This window comes from Danio rerio, chromosome 7 (assembly GCF_049306965.1).
Source record: "Danio rerio strain Tuebingen ecotype United States chromosome 7, GRCz12tu, whole genome shotgun sequence".
Taxonomy (NCBI): Eukaryota; Metazoa; Chordata; class Actinopteri; order Cypriniformes; family Danionidae; genus Danio; species Danio rerio.
In genome coordinates this window covers 15,141,116-15,162,500 of record NC_133182.1, presented here as the reverse complement: position 1 = coordinate 15,162,500, position 21,385 = coordinate 15,141,116, and the positions used below count along the sequence as shown (strand labels likewise).

Here is a 21,385-nt window from a genome sequence, read left to right as displayed (position 1 = left end):
GATTTAAAACTGATTACGATGTGTTAAAACAGGTTTTAAATTAATAAAAAGAGAAAAGACATACAGTAATAGTGCCATCCGTCAGGCATAGCACAGTGCTTATTCAGTAAAGGCACAGCTAAACAGATGTGTTTTATGTCTTGATTTGATTTTGCCTAATGATGGAGAACATCTGATCATTTCTGAAAGCTGATTCCTGAACTAATACAGTAGCGTAGGTGTTTAGCTTCCCCTTCAGTTCTTTCTCTTCCTGTGGCATTTTCTGGAATAGTTTTATGGCGTCTCTCCTGCCCAATCACTGCAAAGACACGGGTGTTACTCATTTGCCAATTGACCACCTTACAAGCTGCTGTTTTTCTGATCCATTGTACCGTCTTGACTGCTATTGGACCAGCAATGCCCTCCTTGCCACACCACATTTTTGTGAATCCAAAATGCATTACTTAGGACAGGGGTTCCCAGACCTTTCAGTCCGAGACCCCCAAAATTTCAATGCCAGTGACTCGCGACCCCCACTATCCTCTACTGTGGTTATAAATTTGTGTAAATATTTAATTAAGTGCCATAAAGGTTTCAGAAAGTTTAACCTGGTGCCATAAAATTAGTCTGCTGCATCTGACGATATTGCTGTGTCTGTAATATAATGTAATCACCCAAGAGGTCGCAATCCAATGAGGAAAAAAAATTAAGTGTAACAACTTTTTTTGTCTGCAGGTTATGAATAAACTATGGTAATTCTAATAGTTTATTAAATGTAATTTGATTTTTGGGAATAACCAAGGTATACACCCCCCGCACACCTTTTCCCACAACCCTCTTGTAACCACTGACGTAGGATACATTTTGTTGAATGTGTCAGACATCCTCTTTACCTTACTTTACATTGCTTTTACATTTTTTTTTTTTTTTTGTGGAAATGTGCCTCACAGTATTTGAACCCTGAGTGCTCTGCATCACAAGTACAACACCATACAAAGTGGTTTTGTGGTATCTATTTGCTGTTTTGCAAGAACTGCATGAAAATGATGCTTTATTTGGTAATTTGTCTGTAAATAAGGAACAAAAGTCATTTACATCATACTACACTGAAGTGTTCATTTTCCTTACAATCTGCTGTCAAACATACACTCTTCAAAATGGTTGCTGCCTTAAATTTTTAAGTTGAATCAATTATTATTTTTTCAAGTCATCTCAACTAACATCAGTCAAACTAAAAATGACTAAAAATAATAAGTTAAGCTTCTTAAAATGCAGTTAAAACCTGATTAACTTAAAAAAAGGAAATAATCCTCTAAGATTTTAGTCCATATTGACATGATAGCATCACGCAGTTGCTGATGATCCATGATGCGAATCTGCTCTTCCACCACATCCCAAAGGTGCTCTATTGGATTGACATCTGGTGACTGTGGAGGCCATTTAAGTACAGTGAACTCATTGTCATGTTCAGGAAACCAGATGATTTGTGCTTTATGACATAGTGTGTTATCCTGCTGGAAGTAGCCATCAGTAGATGGGTACACTGGTCATAAAGAGATGAACATGTCAGCGCCAATAGCCTAGTGGTTAGTGCATCGACACATAGCACTGAGGTGCTCGCAGCGACCCGAGTTCGATTCCTGTCTCGAGGTCCTTTGCTGATCCTTTCCCTATCTCTGCTCCTCACACTTTCCGGTCTCTATATCTCCACTGTCCTATCAATAAAGGTGAAAACCCCTAAAAAAATTATAAAAATAAATAAATAAATAAAGAGATGGACATGGTCAACAATACTCAGGTCGGCTGTGGCTGTGGCGTTGACATGATGCTCTATTGGTACTGGTAATTGGTACTAATGGGCCCAAAGTGTCCCAAAAAATATCCCCCACACCATTACACCACCACCACCAGCATGAACCGTTGATACAAGGCAGGATGTATTCATGCTTTTATGCTGTTGACGCCAAATTCTGACCCTACCATCCGAATGTTGCAGCAGAAATTGAGACTCATCAGACCAGGCAAAGTTTTTCCAATCTTCTATTGTCCAATTTTGGTGAGACTGTACAAATTATAGCCTCAGTTTCCTGTTCTTAGCTGATATTAGTGGCACCCGATGTGTTCTTCTGCTGCTGTATTCCATCCACCTAAAGGTTGGACATGTTGTGCATTCAGAGGAGCTCTTCTGCAGACCTCGGTTGTAAAGAGTGGTTAATTGAGTTACTGTTGCCTCCTCTGACCTCTGGCATTAACAAAGCATTTGCTCACTGACAAAACAAAACTGCTGCTCACTGGATATTTTCTCTTTTTCTGACCATTCTCTGTAAACCCTTGAGATGGTTGTGTGTGAAAATCCCAGTAGATCAGCAGTACTCACACCAGCCTGTCTGCCATGCCACGTTCAAAGTCACGTGTAAAAATATATATTATAAGTTTTATTTTTTTAGTAGGACAGGAAGCTAATATAGTTTATTTAAATTTGTTTATTTGAAGGCTGAATTTTCAGCAGACATTTCTCCAGTCTTTAGTGTCACAAGATCATTCATAAAACCCAAGACACTTAATAAACAGTTAATAAAGTTTTTTTCTATCATAATGGATACATTTAATGCATCCTTCCTGAATAAATTATCACATTCCTCAAAACAAAAGCCATCTAACTGACCCTGACCGTTTGAATAGTACAGTATTTCAGAAATGGTTTGCAAATGCTGAGTTCATTCCAGCACGTTGGATTCAGTACATTTCTCTGGCCGGTCCGGAGCACTTTTCCGCTCTTAATGACTCCAAAAGACTGGATGGCTGTTGCTTTGGAGCCGTGCCTCTGGGAAAAAGCTCCGATACAATGTTTTGACTGTAAATGGAGTTTGTGCACAACTTTGTGTGTGTGTGTGTGTGTGTGTGTGTGTGTGTGTCTTTGTGTCTCTCTCTGTGTGTGTGTGTGTGTGTCTGTGTGTCTGTCTGTGTGTGTGTGTGTGTGTGTGTGTGTGTGTGTGTGTGTGTGTGTGTTGTGGAGGTCAAGAACTGTAGGGGCGTCTCAGTTTAGTGACAGTCTGGGAGCCGCTGCTCAAATCCTAACGGTTTCCTTTGGCTCCCGGCCTGGAGAGAATGATGGAAACGGGCTGTCAGCCAAATGACTTCATAGCACTGTACTGCAAATGAAAAAAAAATCAACATCTTTACAATGCGCTAAGATTTCGGAACTTTCTGCATTTTCAGAAAGTGTCAAGGCAACATCAAGTACCGAAAACGATGTCCTTACTAACTGTTTAGCATCTTACCGTGCCATAAATTTGCTGCTTTTGTGGTACTGTTTTTTTGTTGGTGCTGCATGCATTGAGTGCCTGTGCACTTTCAAACCAGATGTGTTTTTATTGGGTACACTTCTGAATGCTCTGCGCTCTACAGAGTCTGCTGGCACTGCGTTTTTTTTTTCGGTTTCTCCCTCAGTGCCGCAAATATGCTGTGAGAACGAAGGTGCCAGATTCTGGAAAGGGACGTTGGATGATGTTTGGCACTTTGTAGACTTTAGCAATTGGGCCTGTGTTATGAAGAGCCTGTGTTTGAGTCTCTTTAGAGCATTAGAGTGTATAGTGGTTGACTTACAGTTGAAGTCAAAATGATTTGCTCCCCTGTGAAATCTGATTTCTTTTTCAAATATTTCCCAGATGATGTTTAACAGAGCAAGGAAATTTTTACAGTATTTCCTATAATGTTTTTTCCTCTAGAGAAATTGTTATTTGCTTTATTTTGGCTAGAATAAAAGCCATTTTAAAAATTTTATAACTATTTTAAGGGTAAAATTATTTGCAGCCTTAAGCATTTTTTATTGTCAGCAAAACAAACTTATATTATACAATGACTAAAATAAAAGAAGTCACTTATTAGAAATGAGTTATTTAAAATATATAGTTTAGAAATATGCTGAAAAAATTCCTTTAAGCAGAAATTAGGGAAAAATATACGAGGGGGCTAATAATTTTGATTTCAACTCTACATGCACAAATGCAGTTTTGTATGTTACTGGACCATTTGCTGCTATAATCTTTCGTAGATGCATACAATGAAGAAATACGTTTAGTTTGGAAGAGAACAGACCTGCATTGTCTGCATAGGCTCTACAGTTTAATGCATTAGCCTTTGCATCACTGTGTTTTTTTGATTATACTGTGTTTGTTATAACATGTTCCGTGACTTCAAAAAGTGGGTTTTGAACTTAGATATTTAGTTTACGCTGGAATTACATTTTCTCCCCATTTACTCACACTCAAGTGCATCTAAACTTTTCTTTCTTCTTTCGAATTTTGTTTCTTCTGTTGAACACAAAACAAGATATTCTGAAGAATGTTGGAAATAAGCAGCCATTAACATCTATTATAGGAATAAAACATACTGAGGGAGTAAATGACTGTTTTTTTTTTTTTTCTTCAAGAGAGAAGGAGGAAATTCAAACTGGTTTGGAAAAAGTAGAGAATGAGTAAATGATGATCATTTTCATTTTTGGGTGAACTGTCCCTTAGAGCTGGGCAGATAAGCAACATCATATCAAATCGCGATAATATTTATGTCAATAACAATGATAAGCTCTGGACTTTTTTACTCTATATTGATCTAAGGGTGCTTACACACCTACACTTTTGTTTCGGAACGTATCTCGTTTGCCCAGTTAGCGCGGTTCGATTGGCATTTGTGAACAGGGCAATCGCGCTCTGTTCCGCGCCAAAGTAATCGCTCCGAGATCGCTTAAATGAGGTGGTCTCGGCTCGATTGAAACGAACCATGGAGCGGTTCGATTGCAGTGAAAAAGAGATCTGATCCGAGCGCGGTTATATCACAGTGTTTTATGGATATGTAATAGGCTTACGGCTATATGAAGAGAGAATTATGAGTAGGGCGGGAAGTTTCGCGAGTCTCCGGATGCCCGCAAACGAGTGATGATCTCCCGGTAATCTCGCGTCTCTCTCCCAGTCCTCAAATAGGCATCGTCGCGCACCCTTCTCACCCCTCCTCACCGTGTCTCTCCTCAGACACATCGCGCGCACCCTGTCAATCACCACCAAACCACCACCTCTCCTGACAGCTGAGCGGGACGCTGCAAAATAAACCCTGACTCTCTGAACAATGTGAGGAGAGTTTACTCGCACGTGACTTGTTTTAGCTCTTTTGGTCCGATTAGAAACTTTGCAGTGTGAAAGCGAACCGCTCCAAGAGCAAAGAGCAACAATGTAACAATTGTAATCTCTGTTTCGGAACAACTGAATCGATTCACAGGTGTGAAAGCACCCTAAGAGTCAATCACACAATGGAAATTTGCAGCAATGGCAATCTAAAAGTGTGTGTTTTTATTAGAGACCAAATTTTACCAAATTGTTGGCCACCAAAAATTTATCAGCCAAAAATATGTAATGCCATTTAATGGACCCTCTAATTTTTTTTGGCTTCATTCATTGTTGGGGTATTTTTTTAAATCTGGAAGCCACAACTTGTATTGAATTATATCGTTCAATATGGAAAGTAATTATCAAGATTGTCTTTTTGCCATATCGCCTAGCCCTACTGTGCCTTTCAGCTTTTGTAAAAATCTATTTTAGTGAAGAATGTTTAAAAAAAAAAAAGTCCTTTATAGAATGTTCTGTGCAATTTTATACCTTTGCAAGTTTTTTTTATACAACTGTAGATGTCAATTAAAATTTTTATAAATGTAAAAATGCATGTTGGTGTGACTACACTGAAGTCCCTGTTTATCTTAGCTATGTAAATGACAAGCTTTTTACATATCTTTGGCAGTTAGAAATGTAAATGTTTACTTTTTCCTGCTGGTGTTTTTAATTTGTCCACTGAGGTGTTATTTGTTAAATAGGTCTTATTCAAAACAATATGCTTTCTGCTGTCCAACCAAAAAAAAAAAAAAAAAAAAAAAATCACACAAATATTTAAAAATGAACCGATGCAAACTAAGAGCCAGTGTTGGGCATGTTCCTTTAAAAGAGAAATTAATTATAGTTACTAGTTACTTGTCACAAATAGTAACTGAGTTACATGCAATTATTAAAAGTAATTAATCATTAAAAGTAACTGATTACCAGAGAAAGTAACTATTGCATTACTTTAAAAAATCTTGTGTGAACACCCGCACTACTCTGCCTTTGATTGGCAAACGATGGAAATATACTCTATCTAAGCCAATCATCGCGTTCTCATTTACACCACATTCACAGACACACCAATCATCGTCACTGCTTGGTTATGTGTGCCAACCCAGCCCCGAACACACACTGCCACAATCACCAGCGATCTAATCCTGGCAGATCGCATAGAACTACAAATCCGCCATTATATGGACTACAAGGTCCAGTCATGCACCGCACACACACAGCGGTTCCTTATCCTGTCTAATTGCAAACACTCTCAGCTGAAGCTGCTCGACTGTATACACAGCACACACGCACACCTCTTTGCTTTTTTTGTCTGTAATTGTGAACACTACGATGCATTTTCCTGGTCTTGTCCTTCCGTATTTAATCTCTGCTTTGTTTTCATCTTTTGATATCTTGTCGCCTGTACTAACCGCTTACCTGTTTATTGACCACGACTTTGGATTTGCCGGCATACATCTGTTTGCTCGTGATTGTGACCGTTGCTTGCCTGACCTTTCTTATTAACCTGCGTTTAGATCCGCACTTCCTGTGTGAGCGTCCCCACTTCACATTACAGACACACACACCCACCTCAGAAAAAGAGAGCTGAGAGAGATGCTGCTCGCATGAAAATCGCTTCAGTGTTTTCAATTATAGTAACGCGCATTTTATTGTCAGTAAGGAGGGAAACAGTAACTCATTATTTACTTGTTGCTGTTTGTAACGCCGTTAATTTATAGCACTGTTAATCCCATCAATGCTAAGAGCTAACATACAGTACTTTTGTTCTATAGTTATGCATTAAATTGATGAAAATGAACAGTAGAGTTTTAAAATAAATGACGCTTTTAAAAATTAGGGATCTTATTTATACAATTAAAGCAATCTAAAACTGACCTGCTCATAATGAGTCAACTGTACGGCTCATTCGCTAGTCACTTACGCCTAACAATACTGCTCTTTTCATTTATAATCTTTCTCACATCGGAGTGTTTGTTTTACAGCGGCCGGTGCATGTGTGATATCATCTCGCACAGTGATGGGAACTGCTACCAATAACCCAAAGAGTGTGTGTTTATGCTCTCTGAGGGCAGGGTCTACGTTCGGGACAACAGACAGCAGTGTTTTCCGCACCCACACACACACACACACACGCATAGCCTTCCCAGATTTACACAGAGGAGAGTCTGAGTTCTGGCCTGGATGTGCTCATCAATGGAGCCTTGTGCATTGATAATTGCTTTAAAACTGCACGGCCAATTGGTTTTTTTACAAGCTCACATGGTGTGAACATAGAGGGTCCTCCGCTAATATTAGCACCCTTGGTAAATATGAGCAAAGATGGATGCATAAAAATATGAACTATAATGGAAGATGGTTAACTGCAAACTCCATCCCACCGGCTTTAGTCATTTTCACAGCAGACTTTAACCCACTGGAAGTCTTTTATCCACTCTTCAAAAAGTGTAAATGGTAGATAAACATTCACCGCATAATCACTAATCAGATGTGCCATTATTAAATTAAAAACAAAATCTGTTATTTTCATTCTCTCGTATCCAGCCCTTTACGTTTTCGCGGCTGTAGCTCCCTTTCATTTGAACTGAGTGATTGACTGCTGATATTTACCAATCTATTTGCGTTCTAAAAAGTCATTTACCTGTTTAATAATGATTTGATCAGCTGTAGTTTCAGTTTGAAATTACGCTTTTTTTCTCTTAGGGCTTATTATGTGCTCTGTCGCCATCTTGTGGATGAACATCGTCAATCGTCTTTGCTCAAAGACAGGCTAATGGCCGCAAATATGATGTCTCTCAGAAAGTATATATAAAAATAGGCACTCTCCTTATAAATAAACTGCGTATCTGCAATTTAAACGACTAAATTATCGACTAAAAAAGGCTCAAAAGCACAATATGTTGTCTAACAGCAGTGATATTTGTCAAACTGTAGCGTCTCCTCTGCTTGTTGCTGTATGTGGGTGGAGTAATACTGAAGGGTGAAGAGGCTGGATGAGTGTTGTTACTGGCTGAATATTGCAGGGCTATGAGCCAATCAGATTCAAGAACCAGTCAGTACTGTTGTATGAAATAATATATAGCAATATATAATATAACAATTCAAATATAACGTGAAGAAGTACGCATATGTATTTAAATATGTAATCTGCCAAACTTTGAAAGTTTGAAAATGCACCTAGAAAGTGCTTAAAATTTATGTTGAAATTGGTGTATGAATGATAAAGTTATTTCTAGCTAAAAAATTACCATTTTCCTATTTGCTTAGTTAAATTCACGTGGTGTATTGTATAAAATTTTACCTTTTTTAAAAAAAATTATTATTATTATTTTTTTTTATACAAAATTATGCAAAACGAACAAACCATGCCATGTTTGCTCTCAACAAGAGCAGTTTGTTGGTTAATATTTTGAGCAAAAAGATCAAAATAAAGATTTTGTCTATTTCAGGAGGGCCAAATTTAGTACAGCTTAATTAGTCCCTGGCCAGGATGGAAACATGAGCTGCTCCTGGGTCAAATCACAATCTTTTTTCCTCCCATCTGTCCTCTTTATTCAAGTTTTCCTCCACTCTAGGTACCTTTTGTCGACCGTCTTTCTCCTCCATCTGAACTTGAATCACCTGTGTGACCCTGTTGCTAGATTATAACAAAGGCGAAAGAGCTTTTTAGTGGGCTTTCCAGCCGAGTGAATAACCATCAGTGGTGCAGGTCGCTTTAATACAGGCTTTCTATTGTGGGGAGCTTTGTGCAGGTTGCTGTTCAGTACCAGTACCGGCCCCGTAATATGAGATCTGTGTAAACATTTCCAATAGACTGTATGTATTCACCCTTTCAGTGCTTCAGATCAAAAGCTGACATATAGTAGGCTAGCAGGCGTGACATTATTCGGCCCTCTTTCGTATAATACAGACTGAAAGTCGATACTGGAAAAGGAAGTGTAGTATAGTAGATACACAAATAATTCATAGCTTAACACCTGTTAATATGTGTGAGTTGTGTTCGTTCTGCTTGAGTGCTTAAAGGGATAGTTCACCCATACATTAAAATCTTATAATCCTTTACTTTCCCTATATTACTGTTATATGTTGAACACAAAAGAAGCTTTTTTGAAGAATGCGGAAAATCTGTAACCATTGACTTCTATAGCATTTGTTGTTTCTACTATGGATGTCTTCAGGTTTTCAGCTTTCATTCATAATTGTTTCTTTTGTGTTGATCAATTAAATAAATACATATATAAATAAAAACTAAGTTTATAATCACTTCAGGGTGAGTAAATGGATAGTAAATTTACATGTTTGCATAAACTATGCCTTTAAGACAGCTTTGTAAGTTCTTACCTTAATTTTTCAAGTATCTCTACATTCTTTGCTGTTTTGGGTCGGAGAAAAAAAAGACTTTTCATTTCAAGAAGGCTGCACCTTTTTTGGTATTACCGGCCACTTTATTAGGTACACTTTACTAGTACCGGGTTGGACCCCCTTTTGCCTTTAGAACTGCCTAAATCTATTTGTGGCGAAGATTCAACAAGGTTGAATTTTGGTCCATATTGACATGATGGCATCATGCAGTTGCTGCAGATTTGTCGGCTGCACATCCATGATGTCTCCCATTCCACCACATCCCAAAGGTGCTCTATTGGATTGAGATCTGGTGACTGTAGAGGCCATTTGAGTACAGTGAACTCATATGACGTGGCCTATTTTCCTGCCACCACACCGCCACCACCAGTCTGAACCGTTATTACAAGGCAGGATGGATCCATGCTTTCATTATGACCCTACCAACTGAATGTCACAGCAGAACTCAAGACTTGTTAGACCAGACATTTTTTTAATCTTCTGTTGTGCAATTTTAATAAGCAAATTCGAATTTGTTTCCTGTTCTTAGCCGACAAGTGTAGTACCTAGTGTGGTTTTCTGTTGCTGTAGCCCAGGCGAAACCAACCCTCTTCCTGGAGATCGACCTTCCTGCAGATTTCAGTTGCAACCCATATCAAACACACCTGGCTGTAATTATAAAGTGCTGTTCAGGTCCTAATTGATTGGTTCAGGTGGGTTTGATCAGGGTTGGAGCTGAACTTTGCTGGAAGGTCCATCTCCAGGAACAGGGTTGAGCACCACTGCTGTAGCCCATCCACCTCAAGGTTGGACGTGTTGTGCATTCAGAGATGCTCCTCCCCTGGCGTCTGGCACCAACAACCATGCCACTTTCAAAGTCACTTAAAGTCACCTTTCATCCTCATTCTGATGCTCTGTTTGAACTGCAGCAGATCGTCTTGACCATGTCTACATGCCTAAATGCATTGATTTGCTGCCATGTGATTGGCTGATTAGAAATTTGGGTAACACTTTACAATAAGGTTCATTAGTTAATGCATTTACTAACATAAACTAATCATGAACAACTCATGTACAGCATTTATTAACAATAATTAAACATTTACTAATGCATTGTTAACATCCAAGTTCATGCTTGTTAATATTAGCTAATGCACCATGAGTTAACATGAACTAACAATGAACAACTGTATTTTCATTAACTAACGTTAACTAACATGAACAAATACAGTAGTAGATGTATTGTTCATTGTTTGTTCATGTTAGCAAATGCATTACTTAACATTAACTAATGAACCTTATTGTAAAGTGTGACCGAAATTTATGTCACTGTGCAGTTGTAACTAATAAATTGAAGTGAAGTCATTTAGAAACGTAAAGGTGAATTTGAAACCATCAAAACAAACACACTCATAATGCAGGAAGACCCGCCTCTTTTTCACACTTTTACTCTTTTTACTTGACTCGCCCCTCACTGCTGATTGGCTGCAAGTGTGTTCACTTGGAACTGTGTCCAACACTGTGCTCAAAAGTCTTGTTCAAATGTTTCTTAATGCCTCTTTAATATGATGCGGACACTATAGATACAGTTGAAGTCGGAATTATTAGCCCTCCTGTATTTTCTTTTCCTCAATTTTTGTTTAACCTAAAAAAAATTTCTATCACATTTCTAAACAGTAGTTAAAAAAAACAATTATTAATAACTGATTTCTTTTATCTTTGCCATGATGACAGCATATAATATTTGATTAGATAGTTTTAGACTCTTTAAGATAATAGTATTCCACTTAAAGTGACATTTAAAGGGTTAACTAGGCAGGTTAGGGTAATTAGGCAAGTTATTGTATAACAGTGGTTTATTCTGTAAACAATCAAAAAATGTATTGCTTAATGGGGCTAATAATATTGACCTTAAAAAATTAAAAACTTCTATTATTCTAGTTGAAATAAACAGAAAAGATTTTCTCTGAAATATTCCTTGCTCCTTTAAACATCATTTGGGAAATATTTGGAAAAAAAAAAAAAATCACAGGACAGCTAATAATTTTGACTTCAACTGTATATAGCCGGATGCTTTATTTTGCAATCGAGTAAAATGTAGTGTACATCTTTGAGCTGCATTTATAAGCCGGGGTTTAACATTGAAGCCATTGTTTCTTTTTGTATAACTGGAATGAATCCAACCTTCAGTAGTTGTTTGGATGTCTGGCTTGTGGGGATCCTCTCAGTGTTGTATCCTGATCGCTGAAGCTGCTTGTTGTTGTCCTTTAGGGCTGTGCATGTGTGCGTGTGTGTACAGCACGTGTGCATGTGTGGTCTATGACTGAGATGCAGCTGCTATTGGGGTCCACAAACCAGAAACCACAGACTGAGCCTCATACATAGGGCAGTCTCTCAGCATGTGCAAGCAAAGCTGCTGCTTCACTGTTGCCTATGCAAACCTTAGTATCCCTTGCTGTTTACATTCACATATTTATAATAGAGATGTTCCAATCAAGGTTTATTTTTAAAGCCCCCTCAACAAGTTCAATTTAATATTGAACTTTTGAATCTCAGTCTGATGCTTTAATTTTTCAGATTTGTTCCCCTTTGGGTTTATAGTTAAGTTTATCAAGCATCTGTATTTCCTGAAAATTTAATAAATTCATTATCAAATTAAGTTTTAATAAAATTAATCTAATGTAACGCTGACAGCTGTACCAAAAACACAAGTGTTTTATGCTAGTTTCTGCCTGGTGCTGGTATCATTTTCACGTTGTTTACCACATTGTTTAAATAGCAAATGCAGTTGCACTCATGGGCTTGCTGGTCTGAAAAGGACATGTGTTGAGGTGCATTGTTGGCATGTTGCTATTTTGAGTAAACTGTTATATTCTGCACCATTTACCAATTAAAAGTTGGTCTAAAGTCTTTATTTGTTATTTAAGGAGCACATTAGTGATAGACAAGCCAAAATTGCGTGTACACATCACTTATTACACACAGAAGTATGCGCAGCAGCACAGAAATATCTTTAAATATAACAAAAATAAAGAAATAAAATGCAAAAGATTGTTATTGCCTTTATAAATTACCTGCCTCCTGCCATGCATGCTTCACCTTTCGTAGATCCAGATTAGGGATGCTCATTTCGGTTTATTTTAACAGACGACAACCGTAGCTCGTCAACCGAATATTAACCGTTAACCATTAACAGATAAATATTTAAATATTATTTAATAAAAAAAGATTGAGGTGCCTATTCTGTGACGCATTAAATATTTTTAAATACTGATGTATTTTATTATGCGAACAGCAGCATACAGAACATAACAGAACATCTGAATGTACCTGCAGTGTTTCCAGCAGGATAGAAAAAAGAATAAACTAAATAAAAAATAAATAAACAGGCCTGCCCTAGATAATTTTCACTTAAATGACACATTTAGATTACAAAACGAAAACACTGACTGAATCCTTTTTAAGAACCGCATAGAAGCATAGGCTGTTTTTTTCCAATAATGTTGTTTTTCTTCCGTCCAAAAGAACATTTTCAGGCTATTAAATCGTTTGCTTCAATCAATATATGCATTTAATTAATGCTTTGTCGTTATTATTATGTCACAAAACCCCTCTTAACATTTTAATAGTAGTCATTTGTTTAAAGATTATGTCATAATGACTTATTTCTCCTGTCTCACTCGCAATAAGCATCAGCACTGGTTTGGGTCAACTCGTCTGTCTCAAACTGTGACCACAAATATCCTTCTTTCATTTTGCTTCTTTGACAAAATACGTCTGTAGGCACATGTGGTGGGAGGTACCATCGGGCAATTTAACATATATTTGTTGCACGTCAGTGGCCGATCACAGTGAACGCGCTTTTCCTTTCCAAAAATGCGAAGCGCATCACACTGCCTTTTATGTTGACAAGAAAAAAAGAAGTGCGTGATATTTGTTTAATGCACTTTGTGGCCAAAACACACCTATAACACCTTTAAAGATTAAGAGGATAATGACAGCCCTTTTAGATCATGCGCCTGGTGCCACAACTGTTTTTCCCATTCTTAAAAAATCTACAGTTGATTTGAATGCGCCAAAAGTCCACATGTATCATACACATAGACCATTTGCTTATACTCAATAAAAGTACAGCCCTATGAGTCTAAATTTACACCATTTTAGGCTGAATGTAGATATAAACACCTAATGTATAAGAAAAATTGTATTTTAAAAACTTACATTGACAATGTTTTGGCCCCGATTGGGCACTGGCAACTTACGAAGCATTGTAGGGGGGTCATTATTATTATTTTTATTTCAGAGACAGATCAGTGCAAACTATTGTATTTCCCAGAGCCCCACACATCTAATTTCGGTGTCAATCAGTGGGGATCAGGCATTAGATAAATTAGAGAACCACCCCCAAAACCCCCTGTTATTCACATACTGCTTTTAATCAATGTCAACTTACCAATTCAAACAGTATTGGTATGAAATCTGATGTTTGTTTTTAGCATGTCAAGCCACTCTTTCCAGTAAGACAGTCACATGCGTAAGACCATATCTTCCTCTTTCTGTCCCCAGATCCACAGAGACAAAGACGCACTCTGTTCCAGTGTTTCCCAAAAGAGACACAGCCTGTCCACAGGTAAGATCACACAGCCCTGACCTCATGTCCTATCGCTGGTTATGTAAAGCAATACTAATGTTAGCCTAGACTGGATTAATTTTAGTTTTATTTTTTCATTTGTAGTTGAGTACTGTAGATAAAAGTACAGTATGTTATTTAGTAAAATATGGCAGCTTTAAACATGTCATATTTGAACATTTTAGTGCCACAAATACATAGAAGTATCAGATAATGATCTGCTTTTTGTTCAGCATTGTAAAAAGTTGTGCGTTTGGTATAAGTTGAGTTTTCTCATGCTCATCAGGATGTTTGTTGTAGTAAGATTGGAATACTATTGTAGACTTATATTGTAGATTTATTTTTGTTTAGTTTTTCATTTTTTATTTGTTTTTGTTTTAACGTTTCTACACATATATATATATATATATGTTTAATAAATGAGTTATTTTACATTAAACTGGAAATGAGAAACATTCTTCTGCAACTCGTGGAAATAAAATTCTAAGTATTTATATTTTTATATATAGTTTTATATTACTTATGTTTTATATTATTTTTATTATTATTCATATATTACAGGATTTCTGCAGGCTCTTAAAGTCTTAAAATGTTGTCTTAATTTTCTTCTGTTCATGTATATTTAATCTGGCCAAAACCCATACAATCACCAACAATCCATCTCAAAACTCTCAACCTTTTATTCAAAAAAGGTGATTTTTAACTAATGATTTATCATAATGGTTGAATTATTTTCCTTACAATAAAATTTGTTTAAAAGTGCTTTATGTATTTACTGCTGAGGACACTGACCTGGACCGATTGTTCTGCATAGATTTATATTATTATACTTTTAAAACTTTTTACACATTTGTTAATTTTTTTTAATTTTATTTTAAAGAAAGGTTATTTTGTATGGATACAAGTTTGATGGTTTTTACACAATATTGAAAATGTTTTGCTTAGAAATATCTAAAATATATATATATATATTTTAAAATATTTTTTTATTGTATTATTAAATTTATTAAATTCTAATAACTTTTTTTGATAGGGCAAATAAAAATCTTTTCCATCTGGATCATTTCCTTGGTTTTTAGCCCTTATGAGTTAAAAAAAATATTCTTAGTGGTCTTAAAAATGTCTTAAACTCTTAAATTTAACTTGGTAAAACCTGCAGACACTGTATTACTGCAGTTGACATATAAAAGAACAAAATGGCTTCATGGTTTTAGTGATTGTTCATTAAACCTGTGTTTATTTTATTAAAATGCAGTAAAAGCAGTAATATTGTGAAATATTCTTACATTTTGAAATGGTTTTCTTAATTATGTCAACCTGAATAGATTGACATGATCCTTTCAAAAAAACTAAATATTTTCATCAGTTGTGTATATATTTGTGTGCTTTTGTATATTTAGGTTGTAAGTTTAGCAACATGCTAGTGTCATTTTATATGTGAATCATTTGTGAGTCACATTGCTCATGCATTTCATGTGATGAACACTTTTTTTTGTCGCATGTATGCTTTAATTGATTGTCTAAGTAGGGAAAATACCATTAAGCAATATACGACTAATGCTACTCATAGTTTACCCAGCGCGTGCTCGAACCAGCAACCTTCTTGCTGTGAGGCGATCATGCTACCCACTGCACCACCGTGACACTTAATTTATTTATTATACTTTTAACATCTCACAAAAGTTACTTAAGCCACATTTCATTGAACCATGTCAAACCCCTACTGAAAATAAATGTTTTTATTTTTAATTATTTAAAAACAATAAAATAAAATGTTTTTCTTTTTTTATAATCTTCTTGAAACACAACCTTGATTTTATATGCAGTAACTACGCTCTGAAGCTCTCAGTGTCCCGTCGTGTCCTGTGTTTATGTAGTCAGTTGTTTGAGGTAATGATGTTTGCTTTCACTCCAGTGCTGGGTCATTCAGAGTAGATTATAGAGAAAGAGCAGCTGGAGCGACCCTACAGCCAAACCCTTATTTCCCAAGACGCAGAGCCACCTGTGTGTGTGTGTGTGTGTGTGTGTGTGTGTATGTGTGTGTGTGTGTGTGTGTGTGTGTGTGTGCGTGTGTGTGTGTGTGAGAGACAGCTGACAAAGCTCACACTCTCGTGACAGATCTCCAGTGCTGATCCCGCTCTCTTAACACACACTAAACCCACAGAGAGAGAGAGAGTGACAGATTATACTCGTTTTCACAAGATGTCAAATAAATCTCTGATGTCACCAGAATGTGTGTATGAGAAGTTTCAACTGAAAATACCAAACAGCCCATTTATTAAAAGTTGTCAGATTGAGCTAATTGAGTTTGCAAGAACACGTGGCACCTATTTGAGCGTTTTTGTGTGCATTCCCAGAAATGCAAATGAGCTGCTGCTTTCCAGACGAGGGCGGGGCTTCTACAGGCTAGTGCGACAGAAACAACAAAACCAAATGTTAGAAATGACCAACAAAAGATTAAAAGTTCATATGAAATTAAACGTTTTTAGATATTAGTATCAGTATGTCAGCCTTAAGGATATTTATAAGCTAGTGTGCTACAAAACAGTGACAACGTTTGCATTTAGAAGATATAAACAATCAACGTTTGCAGTTTTTCACTTTTACCTAAATGCATCAACAGTTTTTTTTGACGTCACCTCATACTTCAGCTTCTCATCAAATCTTCTGACCAATCAAATGCTTTCTAGTATCTGACATGCCCTGCCCCCTTCAAGATGCTTCTCACTTGCTTTTCATTTGATGCGCTTGAGCTCGACCACTCTCACTGGCCGAGCCGTGATAAAAACAAAACCCTATTGGCTGTTTTTTATAAATGTAAGGAGCTACTCTATGTCCCGCCCTGTTTATATATATTAGTTGAGATTACCTCAAACAAAAAAATACCCAGGCCCATACCCGGCCATCGACAGCAGAAGGAGCCCCCCTCCTCCACCAGGTAAACCTCAACCAGTAGTTGGGCAGCCGCGTTGGGCGTGGGGCCGTGGGCACAGGTGGAGCCGCTGAGGTGCAGATCTTGTAGCATATATTCAAATGAAAATAAGAGCTTTGAAGGCCAAAGTGGAGAAGGGTTCCATGTGGACAGCAGTTGAACATGGGTCAGACGGTCCTAAGGGATGGGCGAATGCCATTCGGAAGGGAGAAGCGATGGTCTCTGTCATCCCTGGCTAATCGAAAGGGAGTCAAATTCCTGAACCCGGAGTGCTGGAGACATGCACCGCGAGGTGCCCAGTGCGGTGACACAAACAAACAGTAGCCGGCAGGATACTCTTTTATCTGTGAAGGGGAGGGCGCCCTGGAATGGGTTTGCCCTGAGAGATGGGCCCACACCCTGGAAAGCGCAGCCGTTCTGGTGGTGTTTGGTGAGCTCTCGTCGGCCCTTGAAAATCCAGGGGAGAAGGTCTAAGGCCCCATTTACACTAATGCGTTTTAGTTTGAAAACTGCATTTTAGAATGAAAACGATCCGCGTCCACACTAGCGTTTCACACAGCATTTCTGAGCAGCTCTCTGTCTACACCAAACAACTGGAAACTCGCATCACGTGACCACACACACACACACACACAAACTGGCATGCGCTGAAGCCTATCTAGCCAGATGAGAGCTGTGCTTGTCAGAGTGTTCATCAAGGATCTCCCGCTGAATCCAATCTCACTATATTTGCTAAATGTGATATTTAACTCATCTTGTTTTCTCTATCTAACGGCATATTCCCTGACTTTGGTCTTTTGAATATATTACTTGTTCTTAAGTAACATGTTTTGGCTGAGCGCAAAGATAAGTCAATAATTAATGTAACCATGTACATTCTGTATATTGACTGATTGCTTGCCTTTATTTCCTATAACTTAAAAACTTATTGTACGTTATACTTTTATAATGGCCATTATTGATTATTAAAACTGATATTCAGCTAAAGAGAGGATGTGTTTCGTATTTTCACTGAAAATGAAAGGAGGCAGTAATGTTATAGGCTCCATTTTGTTATAAATATGCCTACAGTGAATCTGATGCTCATATAAATATGTAGCTACACGGCGCCTCAACATTTCTGCTGTCTGTTAAGTTGTCAATATCAAAATGTAAATATCATTTCCTTATATCATGTCATCATTTTATTGTTAAGAAAGTAAAACAACGTATCCAGGATGATGTGAATAAGGTTATAAAGTACAATGTCCTCGGGAGTCTGTTTTCCATATCAAACTTGCAAAGTCTCAACTTACAAAGTGAGGATGCAGGACTGAAGTGTGGAAGGCTACTTAATATTGAGGAAAAGCCCCAATCAGAGAGGTGAATGTCTGCAGCCCCGCCTCCATTTTCAGATGTCACCGTTTTCCCCCATCCATACTGAGATGGAGCAGCAGCGTTTTAGAATGAAAACGGCCTCTCTAGCGTTTCCAAAACGCTCTGTTTTCGGTGCTCGAAAACTCCGGCGTAGTGTGGACAGATGGAGGAACCGTAGCAAAACTTATGCGTTTTCAAACGAAGTCTTGTGCCAGGATGTACCCATATCCGCAGCAGGTCTCCAAGGTGAACAGCCTCTGTTGTGTTGGAACAAGGCAGTTAAGGGAAGTCGGCAAGTCAAAAGTCAAATTAAAAAAGGCACATTTCTAATCATTTTTTAAAATTTTTTTTAAACAAGTTTAGAGTCTAACATTGATGACGAGGAAGAGGTTACAACGTCTAGACTGAATCAGATCCTTTCTGAGTAAAGTTGATTCATCTCATACACTAGGATGCTAATGTTCTGTTCAGATGTGCTAGCCTTTGCTAATATGCATGTAGTGTCTTTCCAATTGCTGCAATTGTTGGTAGAGTGAGCAAGTTTTGTACGCGTATAAGTTAGAGTTTGCAGGCAAGATGCAGATAAAATGTCTTTAATTTTTTCCCAATACAGCTTTTCTTTAGCAAACCTGCTTTAAAACACTGATGTCTAAATACTTTATAAAGTCCATCCCAAAACAACAGGATTCTATCATCCATATTGTACACTACTTTGTAGTACCGTAAAAAAAACAAACTGTGATTCCTACCAATGCAATTCTTCTCTCGATGCAGTGATGCCACAGTTATACAGTGTCATACTGCCACCTAGTGGCCAAATATCATTTTAAAATGAATGACTCCAACAACGAATAACTTTTTTTAGTAAAATTTTCTTCACAAATAAAGAAAAAACACAAGACAATGCATAATAAGTGTGTTTAAGAATTATGTTGACTGAGTGTCTTCAGGGTAAAGCTAACAGCATGCAGACATAATATTAGTAATAGTAATAATAGTAGCTTTAGCAAGCTTTAGCAGGCACATTCAGAAATGAAACATTATCAAACTTTGATACTGAAATAAACTTGTTTTGGATGTGAAGTTACCGCTAGAACTTTTGATATTTGCTCATTCTTCAGAAAAGATGTTGAGCGGACCCTCGTGTGTGGTATAACATATATTTTGCCCAAATATGTATCACTTCACCAGCATTCCTCTGCACATTCATTTTCTTTTCGGCTTAGTCCCTTTAATCTGGGGTCGCCACTGCGAAATAAACCGCCAACTTATCCAGCATATGTTTTACACAGCGGATGCCCTTCCAGCTGCAACCCATCACTGGGAAATACCCATACACTCTCATTTACACTTATACACTATGGACAATTTTAGCTTACCTAATTCACATCTACCACATGTCTTTGAACTTTTGGGGGAAACCGAAGCACCCGAAGCAAATCGGGTATAAATGCAAACTCCACACAGAAATGCCAACTGGCCCAGCCGAGGCTCGAGCCAGTGACCTACTTGCTGTGAGGCGACAGCACTACCTACTGCGCCATCACATTTCCTCTGCACATTTCCTTCCAAAATTATATTGAACCACAATGTCTTAAGTGTTTTCGATGTTGGGAATCTATGGATACTTACATTCAGAATATTGTCTGTCGGTGGGACGGTACCTTTTCTTTTGTACCTTTAAGATTCCCTTTTGCATCTTTAAGTTACTTTGAGGTATTTGTACTTTTAGGTGTTAATATGTACCTTTAATGACCTATTAGGAACAAAAATGTACCTTTTGAAAAAGTACTTTCCAGTGACAGATTTTGTACCGTTATTTCTGAAAGAGCAGTACAGTAAATCTCTACTTGGTACAGTGAGTAAATAGAAATGTCATCATGAGTGGAAGCGTGCAAATTAAAGGACAGTTCACCCCAAATGTACTCTCCCTCAAGTAGTTCCAAACCTTTATGAGATAGAATAAATGATGACAGGCTTTACATTTTTGAGTGAACTGTCCCTTTAAGGAATGGTAATAATGCATGATAAGATCTCTTCATATGTCACTAGGGGATTCAAATCTAAATAGCTCTTTTTTTTTTTTTTTCAAGTTCGATAAACAACGTTTACCAAAATAATAATCTATTTTATTATACTACATTATAGAAGCACTTAATCCCCCGAAAGTCATAATTTCATAACATGTGCCCTTTAAGAAGACTAAAGTGAAAGCAAGAGCGAGGGAGGAAACGGGTGGTAGTTTTTCTAGGTGATGGAATCTGTTGAGGTTTGTCATGGTGGTTTTGTCTTACACGTGATTCGGTTTTGTTCCCCACGCGATGTTACACTTTATACTTTTATCAAGTTTGTCTGACTCTGCTGTCGTGAATGCATGTGCTGTTCTGAAGGAGGAATCGCATGATTTGTAAGATGACTTCTTTGGAGACATTTCAGGGAACAAGTTGGCTGTTTTTTATTTATGTGCTTGAATTTTTTTGTTGTTTCGCAGACGGTTCAAGGTATCCGGAGTTTCAGACTTGCAGCTCTGAATTGGTTTCTTTTCGAGACTCGGGCAGCGATACAGATGGATTTCTTAGTCCTGATGCTGGAGAGGATAATGTCTTCAGAAAGGTAAAAATAAAACAAGCTTGGTTTTTCTTCCGTTTGCTGCTACATGTGTTGTTCTGAGTGCTTGCTGAGGCATATCAGGGTGATGTTTGATATATTGATCTGTATAAACTTTTTACTTGTTTGCATAGTAATTCTTATACTAATTAATGTAATATTTTTTGTTTGTTTTACATTTTTCTTTATTAAATATTTATGTGTATTTATATTTATTTATTTACTTAATGCATGTACCTAAATTTTTTGATATATTTAATGTAGTTACTAGTTAGTGTTTACTATTTTTGTTTTTACATATAATTACTAATGTAGGCCTACTGAAAAATGTATTTTGCATTATGAATGTATTATTTTTTTACATGGTTATTCACATTTTTATAT

The 21,385-nt window shown here is 37.3% G+C and overlaps 1 protein-coding gene across 5 annotated transcripts in view; it reads left to right on the top strand.

Moving 5' to 3' along the window:
• The window catches only part of LOC108190639 (A-kinase anchoring protein 13), a 95,147-nt gene that overhangs the window by 5,918 nt on the left and 67,844 nt on the right, over nt 1–21,385 (top strand). For all 5 annotated transcript variants that reach the window (XM_073908108.1, XM_073908107.1, XM_073908105.1 and 2 more), the window contains exons 2-3: nt 14,043–14,106; nt 20,886–21,007. In XM_073908108.1, coding sequence (XP_073764209.1) covers nt 14,043–14,106; nt 20,886–21,007 — 186 coding nt within the window. The remainder of the gene's footprint in view (nt 1–14,042; nt 14,107–20,885; nt 21,008–21,385) is intronic.